Source organism: Orbicella faveolata, unplaced genomic scaffold, assembly GCF_042242905.1.
Source record: "Orbicella faveolata isolate gen_17 unplaced genomic scaffold, um_ofav_v1 contig_27, whole genome shotgun sequence".
Lineage (NCBI taxonomy): Eukaryota > Metazoa > Cnidaria > Anthozoa > Scleractinia > Merulinidae > Orbicella > Orbicella faveolata.
In genome coordinates this window covers 1594541-1619133 of record NW_028301555.1, presented here as the reverse complement: position 1 = coordinate 1619133, position 24593 = coordinate 1594541, and the positions used below count along the sequence as shown (strand labels likewise).

The window sequence follows — 24593 nt, the reverse complement described above, 5'->3', positions numbered from 1 at the left end:
TTTTAACTTTCCCGCGAACAAAACGATCAATCAGAGCCAAATCTAGCCAGAACTACGAAACCCTCATGGTCTAATCCCCGATGTCCAGGATGCGAGGGAATTTCTCTTAATTACTTGTAAGAAAAGACAGATCTAGGCAGAACTAAGAAAGAATTATGGTCTCAAATCCGCTGACCCGGACGCTCTAAGTTAGCTCTTACTTGTGAAAAAATGTTGTTTGGGAGCCTATACGGTAAGGGGGCGTTCGACCATGAAAACAATAGAGAGGTTAAGCATGACGTTAACGGCAGACGGCAAACGGCAAAGACAACGTCTGATTTTGAGTTCTTTTCTTCTAATCCGTAAAAGCTCACAAAAAATGGAATAACGTCTCCTACTATTCATTGCAAATACCAATAATTTCACTCTACTGTACACACAGCTGAAGGGAGACGGCAAAAGTTTCATTTTTGCCGTTTGCCGTTTGCCGTAAACGTCATGCTTAACCTCTCTATTGACCAAAATCAGAGTGGAAAGCTATCTGGTGGGGGAGTAAAAGAGTGCGCGAAGAAATATATCAAACACGAGTGACAGTGTTTCATCGGGATATCCAAACACCGAGAAGAAAGTTCAAATTACGACGCGCAGTGGAGCATTTTTGACGAAATGCGAGGTGTTTGGATAGCCGATGAACACTGTCTCGAGTGATTGATACAACTTCTCAATCGAAACAAAAACTAAGGAATAAACGGAGAAGTAAAATCGTCAAAATCTGTGCTAATTAAGACCGGGCATCCAGACCTTCTTAACGGTTGTGATTTTCTTTGTTTTAACTTGATGAATTATTAATGACTTTGAGAAAAGATAATTACTTACGAAGCTTTCAGTATTTTTCTATTATAATTATGTTACTTACGGCAAAGGTTCGGTGCTCTCCAGCTTAGTACAACATTATTCAAGGCACACTGTCTACTGTATCGGGTGAGCATGGCACACACCATGTCGTCACGCTGGTCCAGGGGGCTGGCACAAACATCGTTCATGCAAAGTGTTTTCAAATAAGAACTATCAACGACGCTGCTGCAGGCAGAAAATACGTTCTCCTCTAGCTTCGAGCACATCTGATCCGCCTCTTTTAAATCATAGCATGGTCTTGGAGTCACTGGGCCAGACACGCAATTGTTATCTATGAACGAATTGGCGAACGCATATTCTTTTTCTTGGACCTGTCCGTCAGTATCCGTGAACTCGTCTTTGATATTATCATTGAAGGTTCCACAAAGACCCGCAGTTTTGGTTTTGAATTCTTCTGGGAGCTGAATATCTGCTGACCGCTCTCCATCCCATATAATATCCGCCTTGTCTTTTGTCGACACTACGATGTATTGCTTGGCGCCATCTGCTGGGAACTTAAAGAAAACAAGGAATGTGTTCTTCATCTCTGTTTATTTTCCATAGAGGGTCTTCAGGTGTGAGTACAAGTTTTTACTTCTGGTTTGCAGGCTCCACATTATCACATCACATACCCATCTCATCCTATGAGCTAACCTATCTTTCTAAAACCAACATGAAGAGCGAGGACTCTGAAAATGTCACTGGTTTGAAGTTCGAAAATCGTATCAAGTAAAAAATTAACTATTTTATTAATTTTTTTTTTTTTTTTTTTTGCTTTGTAAGAGCACCATGCACAGCACAGCATTACTTTACATTATATTACCTTGATCGCATGCACCTGCGCCAGCACTCCGTGGCCGGATGTGCAACCTTTGCCATGTCATAAAGGAAATGTGAAGCGTACTCGTACTCAATTTTAAACTCGTATTCCAATCGGAGGGTCCGATATGTATTCTCTTTGGCAGGTCTACTTTACATGTGTATCTAAATTTACTTATAACAATTTATCCGAACACAAGTATACAATGATAAAAAACAAAGAATATCTAAAATACAAAAATTAATACAAATGATAATAATAATGAGGTTATTAAAAATGAATGAATAAGAAATAATAAAATGTCTGCAAAACGCGTCCAAGACCCCATTCGAGGCAAGAAATCATTGATCTAAAAATTACACAGAAAAGGTAATGATAATGAAAATAACAAAAGGTTATTAGAGCAGTATTCAACTGGGCATCGTAACTAAAACCAAAGTAATCACTATGGACAATCATAGGGAGGTAGAGAATCCATTGAACCAATCAAACCTCCAGACAAATACATGAAGCTGTCGCAAAGCACGGTGACAGTGAGTCACGATTTGTTTTGGTTTCACATTTGCTTGCCAAAGTGGCGCGAGTTTTTTAAGCCAATCACCAAGCGCGGTAATGCAAAACCAAAGAAAAAGCAAGTAACGTTCGACACTGAAGTGAAAACTGCTTTATATGACAGATTAATTTGAACAATTCAGCAAATTAAATTATTTGTTGGTGTTGTTATTTACGAAGTTGTTGTTATTGTGTTTCCCTGCAGCTATTTTTCCATAGTGTAAGTTACACGAGGTTTCGTCTTAATACTCTATGAACTAACTTAAACCATACATACCATGACTCTAATATACACTGCTCGGTCAGGCTGGTGTAGATATGGGAACTTATTAATTTCTGCACCGTCAACTTTCACCAGAAACTGCCCATTGCTTTCTCTTTTACCGAGTTCAACCTCAACCCCGTAAGCAATAACAGTAAGCGTCTTTTGGCAGGGTGTAAGAGGGTCGCATTTAGCATCATTGTTGACGATCACTTTCAGCTTGTCCGGTTCTGATGGGATTTTTACCATGACGTAATTGCATTTGCCGTTGAAGCTATACGTCAAATTGTCAAAGGTGTTGTAATGTGCGATTCCAAATATAGAGCACGTGCCATAACCTGGAAATCGATAAAGCAGCGTAGCACGTGTTATTAAAGTGACATTAACTTACTAAGGCCTTGTTCATACGACATAATGGTATATCGACAACATCGCTGATGTTGGTAAGGTGAACATCGACATAAAGACATAAGAAAAAGATCAGTTTTTATTTCCTTATGTTGTTATATTCATGTTCTCATGTTGCTATTATGCCATTATGTCAGGATGTTCATACTGCAAACATAACGCCGAACATAACGTACTCGGCGTTATGTTTATTTCGTTACGTCACAATGGCACTAGTTTGAACTAGCAATTTACAAAACTTCAAGTCAAGTTTTAATTAGAGGACCAAGTTAGCTTTTAAAACATAGACTCACCCATCTACTTTTAAAGATGAAAAGTACGAGGCGGCAAACTAATTTCCCACAAATTGATCAAAGTTTGAACTGGGCACGAACAACTGGTTCGGTCCAGAGAAAAAAAAAATGTAAGTCTAATAGCTTTCTCTATAGACTTCATAGTGCTTTTAAACACAGTAAAAACAGAAACAACCTTTAAAAATAAAATAACCGGCTGCCTACCAGGCTATATTGCAATAGTATGCTATCAGTTTTGTATACAAAAGAATGTATGGAAAAGAATGTATAGCTCAGAATTTAGCACATTCTCGGATATGTAAATATGTTTCAGTTTACCTTCCTCAGAATAATTCCTCAAATACTTTGTGGGTGCATTTCAAGCTTTCGCTTTTTTAATGGGAGCTACATTATAACAAAGCTTCAGGTGAGCATTTCAAAACTGGCGACTCCAGTATGGGCAATAAGTGTTTTACACTACCTGGCAACTTTCTGAATATACTAAGCGCAGGCTCATATTCAATTCTTGGGGTAAAAATAGATTCTAGTCACCAATGGATGATTTAAGTGGTACTGCAGTTAGAAATGTTACATCTTTATTTCTGCGATTTTCTTTAACAGTCAAACTTACTGTTGATCGCATCTTGCGCACTACCAGCTGCATTACCGCCAGCACTACGTTCGTCAAAAACTTCGGGTGCCACTGTTGTACGAAAGACATAGAAATTGTTAAAGTAAAATAAAGTCGGCATTCGCACGTAAATGGCCCATCAGGATGGAGCTTATCTCAAGTTTCAGTAGCATGAAATCTACTTCCTCTCGAACAAGACTCTTATTCATCTCAGGGTTACCCCCGACATTTACTTCACCGGTACCCATTTAAACTGCTGGGTGGACCCTTCCTTCTTGCTCTATGATATTACAAATACAAACTTTTATTTATTTTGTTTATGACATACAAATATTTCAAAATCTGATCACTCACTCAAAACGAAGATGACGTTTCTTACAGTAAGGACACTCGAACCATTAACACTTGAGTTTATAAGATCTGTATTTTTTTGGTACAGATTAACGCTAAATACTGTCTTTAATCAAATGCACCAAAAATTTTAAATGTTTACAGTGCAAGAAATATTGATTAATTTAATGATTGACTGGTTGGTTAGTTGGTGGGTGGGTGGGTGGGTGGGTGGATGGATGGATGGATGGATGGATTGAATGACTGGTGGTTTGGTTGGTTGGTTGCCTCCTGAAAGAGAGAGCACCCCTTAACAAGAATTTACTATGAACTTTATTCATTCCATAAGTACTTATTTATTTTCTTTAAGGTATACTCACAGTTGTATGCTGATTGGCAGTCTTCCAGGCTGATGTAGTTATTTTCGTTACCAAGGCAACCACCGTAATTGAACTGTAAACAGGTCTGGGTGGCTGGGCGGTAGTACCAGCGCTTTTCTGTCTGAATGTAAGTTTCTCCGTATAATTCGGGTTCCCATAGTTTGTAACAAATACCATCTGTTTTCATGGGCACTATAAGGAAATTATCAATTGGTTACTGAACGTTTTACTCTTTTTGAAATGTTTAATCTAATGCGTTCAAGGAGTTACGTCGTAGATTAGAAAGTTTAGCCCAATTTTTTTTATTTATTTTGTCCTTTGTAATCCGTGTTCATCTTCTCCATCCTTAAACATTCTTGATCCTTTAAGGTTTATTCTTTTCCCATTGGTGCTTTTCAGGTTTCCTTCAATTCAAAGGTAACTTTGTACGTGGCCAAAATAACTGAAAATTCCGAGACCGAGCTCCGTTAATTAATTAAACACCACCAACTTACCACAATTAGAGAAACAGTCTCTTTTAGTCACAGTGGAATTGAAATCGTCACAACTCTTCTGGAGTTGATCCAGGAATCTGAAACAAGCATCTGTAGAGGCTCCATAGCCTCGTTTACGCAGAATACTGCCAAGGGCTTGTTGAAGAAAAACTTTGTTTATTCCTTGATCAGGTTTAGGTACAGGTGCTGTTATTGTCAGCGGTGACCTTTCCTCCACTGTAAAAGAAATTATCAATCATTTTGGTGAGCAAGGTGTATCTCACCCTGCAAACTCAAGGTAACAGGACTGGAGGATAGAAAAGGACAGGTCAAAGGTTGTAATACATGTAGATGATTCCGAGTTCTCTCGGTTTAAAAATGAAGGCAAGTGTAAAACGTTTATATGAAAGCTAGCGAGCTATACGAAAGCTACTGAGCTTCCAGACCAGAGTAGATTTTGAGTGATAGCTGTTCATCTCTCATGTTCCGGAATTTTTGGTCGAAAGGATTGTCTTGTTTCTTCATTGCACATGTCCAAAACCAAACTACTGCTTAAATAGTCTTGAGCCTTATTTTTTTTTTTAAGTCACTCGAATCAGTTCCACTTTGCTCAACTTGGATGCAAGGCAATTTCCGGTAGTTTCCTGATTTTTGCATCTATTTGAGATTATCTTATATTACAAATGAGAAATGTTAATCGTGAAAAGAGCTTTTCCTAAACCCAATTTCCGGTCATTTTTGGTAAATGGTATCCCCAGACAACATGGATGTCAGGCAGTTTCGGGCAATTTTGTAAGTTCTGATTTCTTTCTAGATGCTTCGTATATACCTCAACATCAAATTGTAGCACGATTGAGAAAAGTTAACCGTGAAAAGACCTATTCCCATCCACAATTTCCGGATATTTTTGGTGAATGGTGCACATCCTGAGTCTTGCCCAAACGAAAACAGTCCTTGGATCGAGGTAGATAAATGCACGTTACTTTACTTGCTTTAATTATTTACTCAATGATTTTAAATGCTTTAATGATACTGACAAGGACCAAACACAACCTTGTCATCAGTAGAACGGCCAAAAAGATTGAAAAGTTTGGCGAATGCATACGAAATCAGTTTTTTTTTTTATTCGAATAAAAATAGGCGTCGGTAAAACAACACTGCCTGCATCAGAAACAAAGCAAGGACTTCAAAAAAGGTACAATTTGCAAAGTTGGGTCAGCTTTGTCTTTTACTTCTTCATAGTTTTCTTAATCATGTTGATTTTGCAGCACAAGAGAGTAAGAAATAAACACTTGGAAACATCCCCAGTTTAATATATGAAAATTCTTACATGACTACGAGGCTTTCTGTGCCCGTTTTCAAAATTTCCCAAGATTCCTTTGTCTGGTGGTTCCCACAAGAGACTCGATACAAAGAAAATAAGCCCAAATATGGAAGTTTAGCAGAAATCCTCGAAGGTATGTTAGAATTTGGATAGCTATAACATGGGCTATTGGAGGCAAGCAAAATTTACATTTCAAACTTGGGAAAACGACCCACTGAACATAGCAAATGCACAATTAAGCGAACTGTCATGGTCTTTGCTAAGGTCAGAGATAATTTATATTAGAAAGCACCCTGTGGGAAAGAGCTTGCATGAAGCCATACTTCTACAGCAGGGTTGCCACCCACTGGAACAAAAAAAAATCCCTGACTTTTCACTGACTCTAAAGCAATTTTCACTGACCCTGCAGGATGACTATTCTGGCCATGGATCAACAAAATAAGGATGGCTCAGATAATTTTTAAAACAAAATTGCCTTGTCTATACAAGAACATCTAATAAAATAATTTGCGGCAACCTTAATATAAAATTCCCTGACTTTTCACTGACTTCGAACTGGGATTTGGGAACTCCCTGACCTGATACTAAACTCCCTGACTTTTCCCTGACCTTGAATAAAATCTCATTTTCCCTGACTTTTCCCTGACCGTGGCAACCCTGTACAGGAGCGGATTTAGGGTGGTAGGGGTGAGTTGGCCAGCCACCACCCTTTTGAAGAAGCAAAACATAAAAAAATTGAAAAAAGTTTCGAATAATATGGCAAAAATAAAGGCAAACTCTCTGGACAGGTACCTCATTGTTATTTCTACTTTGTGGCATCGCTGGTATTTCTAGTGAAAAGGTTTTCAATTAGGTTTCAATTCTCAAATTGCAACATTTTGGAAAGATGCCCTCTTGATTCTGCAAGCCCAAGGTACCAACCCCCTCCCCCTTGAAAAATCTTGAATCCGCCCCTGTTCTATAGGTATAACTCGAAACTCCGAACTAGCCTGACAAGCATTTGAACCAATAACGAGCAAAGAGACTTCCATTATCGAAATAAACGACTCATTTCCACCTCTTCTTCTCGCAGTGTTGCCGGAAAAAAAAATAAAAAAATTTTCTCCATGCTTCTATCTATTGTTTCTACCGCCAGGAAATTTGGGAGAGCTCGAACTTACGGCTCTTGTTTTCACAGCATTTTTCGTTCGCCCAACTTCCATTCGAGTTTCCATTTAACAATAACTTGGATTATGCGCTCGAGATTTATATCACGCATAGAAATCGAGAGCGAATTATCGAATTGTTCTGGCATAAATTTTCAAATCGTTTAAAAATTTATCTGTCCTCTTCACAAACACTTCGAAAACGCAAGGGAGCAGCCGTCATTTTGCTAACAACCGCACACTGCTGGGCTACTCACTATCTGAGACAAAATAGGTGGTGAATAGCGTGTTCAATAAGAGAACGGCATTCGTGATAGAACGCTAGTAGATTATACTAAAACTCGATTGAAACGGAGAAGGTAGTTCGTTGCTAATCATCTGGATTATCCCTAAGGAACGCACCCTACGATGAATTTCGAGTTGTGTGATTCTCTGATTTGTTCGCTGCGCTCTCTTGTAAGTATTTTCTATTGATAAAAGTATCATGAAAAGTTGTCTTCCTGTGTAGCAACTGAATTTCTGACCTCAAGCAATGTTTCAGTTTTTTGATCGCATAACTCAGTCATCATTTTCAATTCGATTCAATGTTTGTGAAAATTATCTATTTTGACGCGACGGGGGGAAAACTGGCATTTATGTTTTTTTTAATTTTTTTATTCGATAGTCGTACTGGCTCTTCAAAGACTGGAAGACTCGTAAAAACAAACACACTAAAATTCCTAACAAAAGATTTGAAATACCAACCCCTATTAATGACTCGCCGTTAAATTTATACCAGCGCCACAAAGTTGGCGAAAACTACACCCACATACAAGTTATGTTCGCGTCGAATACTGGATGAAAGACCAGAATTTCTATTTTCTGGAAATGCTTTAACTCTGAGGAGTGGAACGAACCAAAACAAAAATGAAAAAATATTGAAAGTAACAATGAATATAGAGAGACTACGGAGGAACTTCAATTCCGTTTTCTTGACAACTACATTTGCATCAGAGATTATTGAAGTCCCTGAATGAAATTTAAGGAACTAAAGTACCCGTCAGCGCTTAGAGAATTAAATTTTCATTTCGTAACAACTGCTCTAAACTTTCTCTTTACCAGCACTCAATCCACCTAGGGCACTACATAAAAGCCACATTGCGTGCGAATGTTTTCAGTTGCGCTCTTCTGTATGTTGCTACCCAGTCGAATCGCCCTTAGCAACAATATAAGTTGGTTAATTACGAGAGGTTTTGCTCACAAAAATATATCCACACGAGATAAACTTATCATAGGTTCCAATGTTGAATTTTATTTTATTTTATTTTTCTTTACTTTTACAGTTTGGGGAAAAGGTGCTTGAAGACCTGGCTTGCGTCGCGGCCGCGGGTTATTCATTTCGACTTCAATTTTAACTCCAGTGGAAAACATAATCTTCTGTCCGCCCACTTCAACGCCTGGCATAAAAATTCACGTGCACAGATCGTGGTGTTGTCCAATCGAAAGAGAGGAAATGTCCCTTTGACCTTTTCAAGTAATAATATCGAGATACACCGAGACTGACAAAAATGTTTTTCGTAATTTTTGAAATTATCGACTGGAAATAACATAGAAGGAGATAAACAAAAAACTCCTCAAAGCCGTATACGTTGAAAAACGGTGTTTTCTCCATTTATATAGAGGAGGCACTAGGTCTCTGTCCTAAGGTTGTCATGAAAACTGGAGTTTTAAACAAAAATGCATTTATTAGGTGCTACCTCCACGGGTGTCAAGCTCATAAATTTTATAATGCCTTCATGAGGGCATCCGGAGCTGAAGACGTTTATGTAATATTCTGCGAATAAATTCTCGGCAAATTGCGATTAAAAACGTCGCTTCACAAATTGAGAGAGTTCACTAATAAATATCAAAACAAAGCAGACAACTGCCTTTGAGTGAGCACTTACAACTCCTCAGTGACCGCTGATTTTCCAGTTGCACAAGGCTGTCCACCTCTGTCTCAAATGTGTTCTCTAAGTCATATCTGGTAGAAGGAAAATACAAGAGGATTGATTAGCAACCACTGGATTTTATCGAGATTGAAGAAACTGATTGCTGTCGTTGGTTTAACAGATTCGTTTAAAAGCACTTTTCCCAGGAAGAAACATTGTCCTATATCGATTGGCACTTTAGTGAAAATAATTAGAAGGCAAACAAATGGGAAGTTTTCCTCTAGTTGAGTTAAAGGCGCCTATACAAGACAAAAAAACATCTTTTTTTTTATTTTCCGTTTTTGTTAGTAGGAGAAAGTCATGAAATGGAAACCGCTTTGTAGTGAATCCCTTTACTTATGACATTTTTCGGGACTTGGACCGAATTGTGTGCTCTGAAATAAGATCTACTCATTTAATTTTTCAATCACAGTGTTTTCGGAATTGGTTACCAATGTGGATAAGAAAAAAAAATGAAAGAGAATCGATTCGCATGTAGTAGCTTTAGAATCTTTAAGTTTTGCCTGCAAACTGTGCCCTCGATCGCGAAAGCATCGAATGTGGCTGGGGTAATTTTGCTACATATAGAATTACATGGCATCTCATTCACCCAGTCCATAATTGATTCTATCTTGAAGTGAAACATTTTTTCGAAGTGCATGAAATATGATCTCTTTATCGATTTTCACACCCTCAGCGTTGTAGAAATTGGTTACCATATTCGGTACACAAGTAGCATCGCCGATTATTTTGACTCTTAATTCTTTCTTTTTACTCTAGAATCTTCCTTTTTTTACTCTCGAATCTTTCTCCCATAGCACGTTTATGCTATGGTTGAATTTAAAGTCAACTTTGCCTTGTGACCATCAATCGAAGGAAGGAAGAAAATAGGGCGACCAAGAACAACAGGGAGAAGAACGATACAGGGTGAGTTGAAGAGTGCTGGTATTGGGTGGGAGAACGCGGCAAGATTAGAACAAGACAGAGCGGCTTGGCGGGAACTTGTTTACGCCTTATGTGCCACTGGGGAGGAAGCAGTTAAGTGAAGTTCAGAGTCGATGGAGATTCGAAACAACACTGGGGCATCATTCGCGTTCAGTTCGTGAAAAATGATATCTCGAAATGAAGCATTTTTTTTATCAAATGGCTGAAACATGATTTCTCTGTCGATTCATGTTTTAACCTCTCAGTGTTTTAGAAACAGATAACCAATATATGGACACATTTGGTAAAACTCGGCTGTCAGGTGAAATAGCTCATCTTTGAGCCTTCCCCGTTCGCGCCCGTTCTCGCATTTTTCGCGACAGACGGACTATGATTAACTCCGAAGTGAATATTGCCTCTCGAGGATTTCGTTTGGTATGACTTTAAAATCAATGATAGTTTTATTTACGAAAATACCATCGCGGTCCCATAAGAAATTGCATAACAAATGATATCCTGATATCTCCTGAAGCATTTTTTCCAGGTTGAGCGAAAAATGATATCTTATCGTGGGTCTTTTAACCCCTCAGTTTTAGGAATTGGCCATGAAATTAGAATTAAAAAGCTCACTAGGAAAAAACTGATGTCACATCATTTTGACGGCAGACTTCAAGTCGTCGCTCCGTTTATTCCGCCTTTTTGCGCTTTCCGCTGGCGACTTCTTGAAACAATTATGGCATATTCAAAACGAATTTTGTGTTAGCCATTTCGACATCTAAAAAGATTAAAAATCAATCGAGCAAACTGTATTAACGTCAAAGTTTCATCCATCTATTACAAAGCGGAATCATTTTAAATTGAACCAATATTCCTAGAAGGATAAAATTACTGTTGCAAATTTTACCAGTTATAATGCGACAGAAAAATACTAGTTTCCTTTCTAATTTTTTTTTCCCCTACTTATTCTTCCCCTCTTTTTATTATTTTCAGTAGTAAAGAGTTTTGGTTTAACGAATTCAATGCAGTTCTAGCATCGCTTTAATTACCTTGTTCATTTATTCAACGCTTACACTTCGCTTGAAATGAAGGAAGTTAACTCAAATATTGGTTATTTCTTAAGTATATACTAAACATTGGAATTTAGACACAAGTTTGGTTTTTATCACCGAGCAGCAACTCCGAAAATGGCAGTTTTTTAAGCCGAAGGAAACGAATTGGTTTGGAGCCACAATTAACGGGAAGTCAACACGCTAAGATATATATGAGTCGGTCCGTTTGCAAAAAGCAAGAGGACACATTTACCGTTAAATTTCACAAAGCTCTATCAAAATAAACGGTAAAAATTTCGAAACGAACAGGATCTACTTGTAGTCTTACCCAAAGGCATCGGTCGTCTGTATTCCTTGTAGGAGAACCACGACTAGTAGAACTGACATTAATTGCGATGAGTCCTTCAGTTTGACTCTACTGTACATTTTAGATAGCCCACCTTAGCCTTCTTTTTTTCTGAAGCCGTTCTTATCGTTCTATTGTGTACTGGCGGGAAAAGTATTTCTTTTCTGGTCGGGCGTTTAGCCGTCTTAAACCTCCTGCCTTGGATGAAGAAGGCGGCTAATGTTTTGCGTAAACGAATTAGAAGTTCTTAATATTGGAAAACATTCTTTTCCAAACCTTCAAATATCTTGGCGATGGCACATCAGTAACACACCAGGCGTGCGCGAGCTTTTGATCTATTTTGCATGGTTACCTTGACAATCTTTTAAACTGATCCGTCAAGAATCTACTTCTTTTGTTGTGTTAAATAAGAGTGAAATATCTTTAACCATAAGACGAGGGATATCAATGGAACTACACTAATTCTCTTCAAAGTTTTTGGATAATACACTCCATTTTAAGCGACGTATAATACGAGTTTAATTGAACGTGGTCTCTGGCGGGTTAGTAAAACTATTCTTATGATATTTTTGCACGAGACCAAACGACATCTTCTCGTGTGTCAGAGAAAATAGTAATCCATATTCTTCTTATTTAGACTACTGAACTGTATCTTTTCAAAACTCTGCTCTTTTCAAGTGGCACCTGTACAAAATCAATTCAGCCAAACAAATTAATACTTAAAAATTCAATATTAAGAGCAACGTTAGAATTAATTTTGTATGGAGCGATGAAGCTACAGCTTCACTATGCAGAAGGGCTTTTGAGCCTCGTTTCCCTGAAAGAGTGAAAAATTCTAATTTGGAAGAAGTAACTTTCATATCAAAAGCTGGAGGATTCCTTTATCACTGAACGCCAAGTAGTACTAAAAACCAAACACAGTGGTCGTTCTAATTATTAGAAATTGTTCTTAACCGTAAACAAGGGGAACTCACTGGTGACTTCAAACATTATCTATCCATTAAAAGATGATATTATTGACGGGAAGATATGCAGGAGGTATTTTCAAGCTAATTCGGAATTACAATTTAGAAAATTTAACGAAAGAACCCTTATTAATAATAAAATAAACTGACATCATATCTAAACCTAATTATGTCTAAATATTAGGATTATTCGCACTATGTTTGACGAGCTTTTTCGTTCTTTCCTACGTCTTCTGTTGGTATTGCTTAACACGTTTTATCAGTAGCTATCACTGTTTAAGACACCCCCCAGTACGAAACAGTTTTCGTTTTCTGATAAGGTGGTTGATTGATATTCAAAAATTCTAGCCCACTCGACCACCGAAAACTTTTCCGATACTGGGACACGACTTTACAGTTAAAAAAGAGCGCTAAAGTTGGGAAAATAATCCATTTGGGACTCTTCAAAAAATAAAACACAAAAAAACTGGTCGGTTGATATGGTTGACACGAACAAAACACTACCTTTGTGTAAGCAGTCTAGGACCATCTATTTGTTAATCAAAGACAAACGTGATAGGCAATCGATACTGACAAGTTCGGGTGTTTGGAGTTACAAAGAGGATTTCTTTAAGGCTTTAACGCTCAGGATTAAGGGATTTTCCAGTCAGTTGAGGTTTGCTAGCAGTTCAGAAGTTGGTATTTTGGAATATTTTATACTGCGTTGTCAAGGAGGAGGCGAAGAATTTATCAATCAACCTGTAAGTCGCACGCTCAGCAAGAGGTGACAGACAGGCAAAGACTCGCGAAATGTAGGGTTGGTTATAATCATTTTATATCACACGCATACACTGTATTGCCAAAATTTTCACTTACTTTATTGGCATTTTTATTAGTATTACGTTCTTTTTAAATAATAAATCGACTAGGTGATATAGAAGCGTTCTTTTGATCGAAATGAAGCAATTATGTATATTTTGAACTATTTTTATTAAAAGTGTCCTCAGTACGTTTATTCAAAGCTTAACGCCTTGACAGTTGAATGAAGTCTTTCATTCGTTCATTTCATTCAATGGAAGGCATACAAAAATGCTACTATCTTCGACTCGTTCTTAAAATTACACTGCTTCATACAACTGATAATACACATTATGCTTAGTAACGAGAAAGCCCGTTTTTGACGAGTAAAAGCTATTTTGCTTTTAAGCACATTAACATTAATTAAATCAAATTTTGTTGATTTTAGTATTCTGCATTTGTTCTCTTTTAACCAGCAAATTTTCATTACTTTCAAAATGATGGTTCAACCAACTTCTGTTTCTCGTTGCAGCGAATAACGTGGTAAACACAACGCGCGTTCATTTTCCTTCTAAAGTAAAGTTCTGAGTTTCTCGGTATCAACCGGAGTGCGTGAGGAAATCTAGAGATTCAACAGCTGCTGTTAAGAATTCAACAATCCTGATAAGTAAGAAGCGTTTTAAGCATATCACAAAGTTTTTGATTCAGGATTATTTGCTACGCGAATAAAAACAGGCTTTGCACACCTAAAGCGGTAATTTTCTTTTTACTATTTTGCAAAAAAAACATGCAAGACAAAGCAAAAACAGGGAGATATAATTAAGAGTTCAAATGGACACAGACGTAGTAAGCGACAGTCCGTACAGTCTTAGCAGTCCAAGTGGGGTTTTATAGCCGCAAAGTTTACAAAATGCATTCATATTACATATACTATGCTACGCCGGCTCTCGTTGATAGGCAGAAGGCAAGTTTTAGTGAAGTATCATCAACACACGGGGAATACCGCATATTATAAAACTGTTTATATTAACCAAAAAAGCCCCTAATAAAGGCATTATACAACAGTCTGATATTTTAATAACACAGCTCGTGGTTTTGAGAAAACTGGTATTATGTAATGGTAACGCAAACGTGTTTGCAAGGATAAAATTAAGCGAAAGAAGTTTTGCACAACGTTTCGATGAATCATGTCATCATTTTCACGTGAAGAGAGAATAAAATTGATAACTTAATATGCGAGGTCTGGAAATCATCGGCGACCTTGCCGACAACAAACACACAATCAGACTCCCGTATGCACAAAACTAATTATTTAAATTCGTCACCATTTACACGTACACTTTTACAACTTTACGTTTTATCACCTCGCATTCTCTTTTCACTTGAAAATGATGACATGGAGTCATCGAAAAGTTGTGTTAAACTTCTTCCCCTTATTTGTATCCTTAAATGTTTAACCAAATTTAATCTTGTTTAAACGTGTTTTTGTCCCAAAAGCGAAATATCAATTCTACTCGTTGACTGTGACACAACACTTTCAGTCTAAGACCTGAGAAGTTGAAAAACAAGTGTCGCATCAAAAAATATTTTGTTATTGACGCGTGATTTTTTTGATCTATTCTTACTAACTGTCATCTGGTCCATTACGCAGGTATTAGAAAGATAAATGTATGGTATTGGATTTGGCCAATAGCGGTATAATTTATGAAGTAGTTATTCATTAACGCGCTCATGGACATTAATGCTTGATCATGTGATAGCTCCTCAGTTCTATTCAGACAGCGTTCTAGCTTAGTTATTTAGTATTCAGTTTTTCTTTAGTCTTTTTCACCTTTCACTATGCCCGCTAAAAGTAAGAATTCCACCAAGAAGGCAAGTGCATCAAACCCCTGGCTCTCTTCATTCGGTGCGGAGAATGATCTCCCCGATAGCTTGCTTGACGTTTTGAAAGAACACGACATAACTTGTGAACAGATTGTCGTTGGTAAATCTGGGCTATAGTCTCCGACAAACCTGCTGCCATTTCTTTGATCGCGTGATTACAAGTTCGAATATACACGGAAGAAAGCCATCTGGCGACCAATTTCCCTTTAAAGTGTTCGGTGGTTACAGAGATCCTAAGTAAAATGTTTAGTTAGTTTGTACATTGTACTTAACCGACCGATAGTAAACATCTTAGGGAAATTTCTGGTGAAATTCACGCTCTAAAGTCCACTTGACCAGTGACCAACCAGTACAACCAAATCACGTGAATTCCGTACATACTCACGTGCTCGACTAGTTGTCAATTTTACGTCGATTTCCAAAGTCTACCTGTGACCAGTGACTGATCGTTAAAATAAATCACGCGAATAGGATACTGTTCAAGGACACGAATTGTTCTTATCCTGTTATTGTTCTTGTGAGTTTCCCCTAACCTTGAAAAGTTTAGAAATAGTGGAATTTACCGACTCGCTCCTTTTGGGGTATGCAATATGTTTTCTACCGTCTCTCGAAAATTTTATACCATATTAGTTGACACCGCTGAAAGAAAGTTACACCATGTCGACTCCATTTCAGTCACTCTACCCAAGTTAGAGTAACCAACTTGCTTCTGAGGCAAACGTTTACAACCATGGGCAAAAAAAGCTCTCCTTCCCCCATTCCTGTGATATTTTAATAATTGTTTTCACTCATATATATGTGTGTGTAATACCTGTCAACATGCTGGTGAGCTGTCGCAGTCTGGGCTGTGACAGCTCACTCTTACATCCACACTCATTGACACAATAAACTTGTATCTATCTGTCTGTGTGTCTGTCTGCCTGTCTGTCTGCCTGTCTGTCTGCCTGTCTTTCTATCTATTATGGAAATATTCGTGGGGTCTGTTTCACCCGCCAGCTTGGTTTTGACAATACTCTTTCTGTTATTTACGTGACTTAAATTCTTGCGAGATGTTTCTTAATTATTTTTAGAGTCATATTTATCATGTTTAACCTGCATTTGTCGATGGGTGATTCTGTTATGGGGAAATGCACCCATAGTTGACAAATTACAATTCAACCAAACAGAGTGTACTTAAAACATATTCACCAGCATTCGTCGCACCCAACAATAGTTACTCTAGTTGCAATAATGACAATGAATTGATAAAATGGAACCATAATTTATCTCAAAGGAGACTTTCAAATAACAGATCTCAGGCTTTCACGAAGAGCAGTTAACAAAAAAGATTTTTCTTTTAAACACATAGAGCCTATTAAATGGGATAAAGATGGAGGGGCGACATGCAAAAATATGATGGACAGGCGTATTAGATAGTAACTTTTTGCATTAGACGTCTAAACCTTACACAAAGTATACAAAAATGTAATGAAATAAGGTGTAAATATAGCGAAATAAACAAAGTAGAACAGACGAAGACGTGCCATTCGTTCAGAACAGAAGGACAAATTTGGGGCTTCGTTGCTTAGAAATTCTATTCACACCAGAATAGAATGAAAGTGAATATAAAGCGCTTTTTTATAGTAACCAATCATAGCGCTTACTCGAGCAATAAGAACACTGTTCACGTGCACAACTCGTGCAGACTTTAATCTTCATACCAAAGATAAATAAGTAACGCTTCCGTATCTCAAACTACTTAAAAATTCAAATATAGAGAAGTAAAGCGGAACAGACATAAATGTGCCATGCGTTCACAGAAAGAACGGTCTTTGATGACGTAATTTTAACATTTTTTTCCTCATTGACGTACCACTGCATCATGCTAGAAACGAATCAGTTGACTCCAAAACTTTATAAAAAAAAAAAGAGATTGCGAAACTTTAGCTTTTTGGCTGTTATATTCAAGGAGAAATCAGATTTCAAAAACTGCAGAATCACTGGGTGGCAAAAGCGATCGTGAGCTCAAACAATCTTTGTAAAATTTTGAGTTTTTAAGCCCACGTCGCATAAAAAGTATTAATTATAAGTTCATTGGACTCAAATCGCCTGGGATAGCTAATGGTCTTATGCCGTTTCAATCGATAGAACTGACGCTTTTGTAGCTTGATCAGAAATTGAACCGCTTATGCTACAGGGAAAATATTGTAAACAAAGATTCCCCAATAGAAGGAAAGATTTGGAGCTTCGTTGCTTAGAAATTCTACTCACCCCAAAATAGAGTAAAAAAATTAAGCGTTTTAAAAAAATTAACCAATCATAGTGCTTACATGAGCAATTAGTACACTGTTCACATGCACAACTCGTGCAGACTTTAATCTTCCTACCAAAGAGAAATAACTTACGCCCATACATTTCAAAATATTCTATTTTGTAAAAATAAAATATAATCCGAAAGAAAAGCTCGCTTAGATTACAAGATGCCGAAAAACTATTGTTTTCTTAATTCTAATGAAACTATTTAAAAAAAAACTCTTTCACAAAAAGGAGCTAAAAATCAGCAAACCGTCATGAAAAATTTTAATTCAAAAATAAATTTGTTTGTTCAGTACAGTGTGATTTACCACATTAAGAGTTTTCTCATTCAAGCTTGGTTTGCTCTTCAGAAAGAAGAGTTTGACTTTCATTCCGCATAAACAACCGAGTTGTAACTCAACAGTATCATCAATAACTACCAGTCATTCACCCAAAGAGTACTCTAAGAGTTTATGCAGATCTTCGGTGGAAGATACATGTATTTCCCTATTCTTGCTACAGTTGTAAACAAACCGTGGGATCAGAGTAGCCGAAATGTGGGTTGTTTTTCTTCCATTGGATTTTGAGCAACGCACCACACGATCAAAAGAGTAGAAACAACTCTTGCCATTTGCCTGTGGAAGATCGGACTGAAAACAATTAACTATGTAACGTTTCGGATCTAACTAGATACTGTAAGAGAAATTAGTGGTTCAGAAGTCGATAAAATGTCTCTCTCGAAGGTATTCTAGTGAAATTCTCTATCTGTTAGGTCTGTCGCTTCCTTTGTGCCTATAATTTGTGAATAGCGCACAGTTTAAACGTCTTTACCTGGTGAGCTATTTTTAAAGCTGGTCTTTTCTCGGAAATGCTGACCAAAATTCCAAGAAACAGCCGTGACGCTTAGATTGTTATTCAAATTTGGCGACACTTACGCAATCTACTAAGACTTGTTTGCGAAGCCCAAAGAGGGTTGCCCTGTGTGGGAGACCACGCACCAAACAGCTTCGCTAAAACAATCGCCCGCGTCCAGTAACCATATAGGACTATGCTCAATACATGCCCACTTTATCACTATCAGCCAGTCAGCCAAAGGAGGGACAAAAGTTATGGAAATATGCCCGGCAAACTTACTCACTCACAAACGGCGATTTGTCGAGGCCATTTCTGAGTTTCGCCGTTCACGAAAAAAAACTTACACACACACACACACACACACAAACAGTAACAATAGCAGAGAAGAGAACTAAATAAATGAAAATCAAAATGAAACTGAAATATTTCCTTTTCAGATAGTTCGGTTTACAAATTAATCATCAGCGTATTTGTCGATAGAACTTATGACAACCCCCCCCCCCCTCCGGGGGCATATTTGACGGTTTTATCTTTCTAAAAAATGTAAACTCGCATAGCACAATGTAAGTGAGACAGCTCTAGTTTATTTTGGCGCGAAATCAACTTGCTCTCCTCCAGCATAGTACTTGTTTGACAAATACCTTGGTTGTTTTCCAGTTGAAAATAAGATATTGGAAATTCTCGTTGAGATGCCAATGGAGCAGGACTAGTTTTGGATCAGTTCACGGGAAAATGTCCGGAAGAAACGGAAATTCTGAAAAGGTTAACCCGTCCCCGTTTGTTCGTTCGGCCGTTTCCCCAGGGGAAGTACTCCCTTATGAAAAGATCAGGGATGCTCGTCAGAAAATTTGAATTAAACCCCTAAAGGAGACCAATCTGGACTTAGTTCGAGCTGTATTTGACTCCTAAAACATACCACTTAAAATAGAATAGGCTCTATTACCAGCCACTGTTCAGAAAATTAGCCCGCGCTGGAAGACAAGACTCCAGCCTAAAATAGAAATTAGAGCCTTTTTTAATACCATTTCTTGGAGTGCACCCCAAAAGATAATTTGACAGCTAAAAATAGTGGTATTTCTTCATGACCTCCCAAATCGAGACAAAACTCTTTGATTTTATCCTCCTGAGCGAGACGACAGCCCCCTCCCCCTCCCCCCGGGCCGTTCCGAACGGAAATTCGAGTTCCATTTTCTATCAATTGCACCAGTACCACGCCCCAAAGCAATTTCTTCCGCGAAACTTCAAAAGGAGCACAATCCCCCCGAACGGAAACTCCCAACCGGTAAACGGTAGACAACATTTTAGGTCCACGAGTACATCAACGAGTCGGGCGAACTGTCAAGTTGCTGTCCAATACGTTGCGGGCAGGCCTGTTTTTCGAATCCTCTCATTCGATATTTGATTGGAGGATTATTTGTGAGCGCTTGAAAAGTTTTTCTTTATGAAAACCATGCCCGCTCGCGATCACACTAACATCAAGTGTAAGCGTGTAATGGGCCATTTCACGATTAACACGATGGCCATTTCACGATCCAAAGTGGATCCAAAACTAGTAAAAACGATGTAGTTTTAGGCAATTAAAAAAATTGCACCAGATAGCCCTTTTCATGATTATTTTTTCTCATTTGCATGATAATTAAATCCAACGGAAGTGTGAGGCAATTTCGACTAATTGTGTGGTTTCTGCCCAAAATTGCCTCGCATACATTGTTGTTTAAGATATGGTCTGCCAAAGTGTTTTATTAAAAATAGCCCTCTTGTATTTAACATTGTTTGTAAATGAATGTGTTTGTTGAAGAAACTATAAGGACGTGTAATGGAATTCATATTTATTTTTAATCAGCCGGAAATGGCATTCAGAAATCAACGATATTGCCAGTCAAAATATGGATCAACGAAAAAATAATCATCTTTTTTATTGAAAGGAGCCTAATAGTGAAGGGGTCTTGTCCCATTGAATAATAATAAATATGCGCACAATGAAAATTGAAGAAATTATTTCATAAATAGCCACCAACATAAACTGACCAACAATATGAACATTGACACGTGTAAAAAAGAATTAATAACACAAAGTCTAGTGGTATTTTAAGTGGTATTTTAAGTGTGAAGTCACAAATTATTTTTACCAAGCCTCAAAATCCTATCTTTAGATATCAAATGCTGCTCTATGATCAGTCACAAAATTTCAACTTGTTAGCATGAGTAGAGAGGATATAGAATTAAAAGTTTAGTACCATCCCTTACAAACCTCTCTAATCTTGTACTGCTTCTATTGAATAGCCTGTGTACATCTGCCCCCTCCTCTCAAAAAAATCGAGTTTTTTTAGGGGAAGGGGTGGATGCCACCAAATACTTTTCTGATGGTCTCCGGATTTGAGTGTTATAACCTAGGGAAAAAAATAACACAGTGAAATGCTGTACTAGGGAAACAAATTTGAATCAAGGATTCTGTTGATTTTGGGCACCGAAGTTATTTATTTTGGTAAATTAAATAGAACGATTCCCTCTATATCGTTAGCAAACGGCTACACATTTCGTGTAAACCACACAAAAGTCGACGTTTTGAGCTGTCACGCTAGGAGCGTTGCGTGACGTCGCAAATATTGACATGTGAACACATATGGAACATCGACAAAAACGTACAATTTTTAACTGTATCAAGTCATAAATCACTACAGACTGCTAACTATTGAGATACATAACATTTCTGTAAGGGCTATAAGACTTTTTAGAGAAAATTAGCGGTGGATAAGACTAGAAAATACCTTGACTGATCCTTCTTCGCTGTAATTCACCTACTAAAGTCCCATTGCAATAGATTTGCAATATATCATCACCAAGCGTTCATTCCTTAGCAAATAAAATATTTGTCTTTTATATTAAATGCATTTAATTTTGTTTCGAGACTCGAACAAGCGTCAAACAATCTTACTTGGCCTTTATGAGTTCCTTTTATGAGTTTATCTCGTCACTTTCTTGTTTCTTCATTATAGCTGTCCTCGTAATTGTGTCACTCCGAACCAGTTTTGTCGCTTATTTTTTTCAATATGTGACTCCAAACAAGAAAGCGGTAGTAGCCGATGATTTGACGAAACCGTAGCTAGCCCCATGAGGCATACTATTTACATATTGATGATATTGAAAATGTATGAGGTTGTATGGAATTCAGAACTAAGACTTTCTGCCGATAAATAATGTCCAAATCACGAAATAAAGTTCACGAAACTGCATCTGGTGTTGCTGCCTATCGCTACGTTGTGTTTCTAGGTAATTTGAGCAAATTTTCTGTCATGTATTACATAAAAGCGCAGGAAAGACGGCGAGTCGACACGAGCCTCTAGCGTTCGCAAATTGCCCGAAATATAGCACAAAAATAGCTAATGCTGCCATTCTACTTCGTCAGCCTTGTGGGGCAAGAGTTTAACAACATCTCCATTCAATAAAATTGCACATACCTTGTTTTTTAACGGAATTAGCAGCGCCATAAAACTCAAATACCGTTTTGAAATTGCCGCCGTGAAGGGGTGAACACATAAGCGCGGCCAGCATTGGGTATCAGGTTAAAAAAAATCCTTACAGGGAGGGGCATGTCATTTTGGGGACAGAGGAAAGTGGCCTTTGTAGAGAGGTGGCCGTTATGGGAAGATAGGGGTGTAGGGGTTTTTTCCTGGGTCTTTAAAAATGCATAGTGTAGCATGTAAATACGTAACACAGTCAACATATATCAATAAAACAGAAACCAAACAGAAACGATACGAACGGTATGGATCAAGTTTCGTGACCTTTCCCAGTAAAAAATGAGGTTTTGTATACACCGTTCGTCAGTTGTTGATTGCGTGTAACTGGTCGTTGTTGTTTCGGCAGTTGGGACACGCTTCAGTGGCCGTTGCGCATGCCGTTGTGGAGAGGTGGCCGTTAGTGGAGGTTCGATTGTAATTTGCTACACCTGCCAAACCGGCCGTGTTTGCAGATTGAGGAGTGCCTTCTTCTTTTTTGTTTTCTTTTTTCTTTTCCCTATTTTTTGTTTGGATTTTTTTCTTTTTATAGCCTCTTAGAAAGCATCGCGCAGAGCTTTATCTAGATTCTGCGGAGGGGACACACATTTAGTAATATAAAAAAAAGAAAATACAGAAAGAACCGTGTATACAAATAGGTCACGCTAGTGTCACGGCATGTGTGAGGTCCTGTCAATTTGTCCGAACAGTTCTTAGCCACGTCACAGACCATCCACATCGCACTGTTTTTCCCAAGAAAATTGCTGAAAATATAAACCATTTATCCCGGACATAATTTCTGTCTAGCCTACCCATGTTAAAACAGCCGGTATCCTTACGAAGGTTAAAATTGGCTGGTTCAAAAAAGTCTTTTTATTCTCTTCAACTTCTTTTCGTTTAAAAGGGGCTGTGCGATACACGGCGTGACACTCGCCACGCGATCAGTGGTATAATGGGCGTTTTTTAACCTTTTTCTTGGACACATGATTAGAAAAAAATAAAATAAAAACGGCGACCTAACATATATCCACGCTCGCGTATCGTGCTTGGCGCTACGCCCTTCCAAACCACCTGTTCCGTAGGCTACTTTATAGAAACACCACCCGGAGAACTCTCTGTCGTTTATACTTTGTCTTCATTGTTGGAACTTAACGAATTCTAAATTCTAAACTCACGCCTTTTGCCATTAATAGCATGTGTTTTTGTTCACAGGCGTGATTTTATTTCATTTCATAATTTTAGCCAATCGTGGCCCAAAACGTGCTCGCGCGTTCGCTTGAACTTTGATGTCGTAAATTTCCAGATTTTCTTCTTTGTTGTAATTTTTTTTGGTCGTGTGAAGGTTTTTGGCCACCCTCTTCGCAGTTTTTAGCCATTGTAATTTGTGTTTCGGTAGGCGCATTAAATAGTTCACTCGTTTCGTTGGAGTCTAAGCCTACAACTCGCTGAAACAATTTCTCGTGTGTACACTGAGAAAATTCAAGTGACTCGCGAGATATTCCACGGCATACCGCTTTAAAGCGCTACATAACTAGTATTTATCATGCCGAAGTTAGCAAATATGTCAAGTTTCACAAGAATCTGTTGCAAGGTCATGGAAATATGGGACCCCCAAACTTGTTAATTTTCACCTGAAAGAAATGTATGCCAGAGGGCAAGTGCTTGCCTCCTTGTATACATTTCTTTGTAAAAATTGGCAATAATAATAATAATAATAATAATAATAATAATAATAATAGTAATAATTATCAACTTTATTTATTGAGGGTTGCACACAACAGTAATCACTGGCAAGTAAGTAGAAGTAAAGAAATAAGAAATACGAGCCCTTTTCGGCAAACATTACAAGTGAGATCAGGAAGGCACGCGCGCATACACGCTTGCAAGCAAACACCCACGCACACACGAATTTAAATCTAAAAAGACAAGAAACATATCAATTTGTCAGTTCCAGGACACTGATTTATTTTGAACATGTATTTCTCCCGTTTCACAAAGCTAGTAATTTTGTTTCCTCTCAGAAGGTAATAACTTTAACGCAGTTACTGTCTATTTAACAACCCAGTTTTTCCCCGAAATCTATCTGACTATTTAACGACGTCGTCGACGACCGACACCTTGCTGATTAATTTCCACTGTTTGCCCTTTCTCGTTGATTTCTTCCATGCCGCCCTTATCCGGCTCAGAAATACACTTGTACTGTCGACAGCGGCACGACTTGATCTCCATGAAGTTGGTAACGCGGGTCTCGCCGTTTTCGCACGTCAGAGTTGCTGTCCTGAGTTGACCCAAAGCCGGCTGGCAACAAGAGCAGAAGGTTTCCACACCAGTTTCTCCGTAAGTCGCGTTGGAAGAGGAATCACAACTTCCCATGCACCTATTGTGCAGATACTTCAGTTTCGATGTGCAGTTGTCTCTGGTACGGATATAATCAAACTTCACCTTTTCTAGCTTGCAAGTACCACTGATGGTGATGTTGTAATCAGGCCCGGGTTCTGGAAAAAAAAAAAAAAAGAATTAAATATGGTTTTAGACAACTTCGGAAAAAATGGGCCTGGGCTGGCCATTCCCACAAACACTTGTCAATTAACCACCATACCTTC

The 24593-nt window shown here is 38.1% G+C and overlaps 2 protein-coding genes across 2 annotated transcripts in view; both read right to left on the bottom strand.

The window, feature by feature from the left end:
- LOC110045895 (uncharacterized) overlaps positions 1-12068 on the bottom strand; it is a 42120-nt gene extending 30052 nt beyond the window's left edge. The window contains exons 1-7 of the mRNA XM_089296711.1: positions 11721-12068; positions 9396-9472; positions 5023-5238; positions 4529-4720; positions 3819-3890; positions 2523-2845; positions 896-1388 (exon numbers count right to left, since the gene is read on the bottom strand). Of these exons, the coding sequence (XP_089152837.1) occupies positions 896-1388; positions 2523-2845; positions 3819-3890; positions 4529-4720; positions 5023-5238; positions 9396-9472; positions 11721-11818 (1471 nt within the window). The 5' untranslated portion in view covers positions 11819-12068. The remainder of the gene's footprint in view (positions 1-895; positions 1389-2522; positions 2846-3818; positions 3891-4528; positions 4721-5022; positions 5239-9395; positions 9473-11720) is intronic.
- An 11862-nt stretch (positions 12069-23930) lies between these two features.
- Positions 23931-24593, bottom strand: part of LOC110045891 (uncharacterized) — a 60974-nt gene continuing 60311 nt past the window's right edge. The window contains exon 44 of the mRNA XM_089296963.1: positions 23931-24485. Within this exon, the coding sequence (XP_089153089.1) occupies positions 24082-24485 (404 nt within the window). The 3' untranslated portion in view covers positions 23931-24081. The remainder of the gene's footprint in view (positions 24486-24593) is intronic.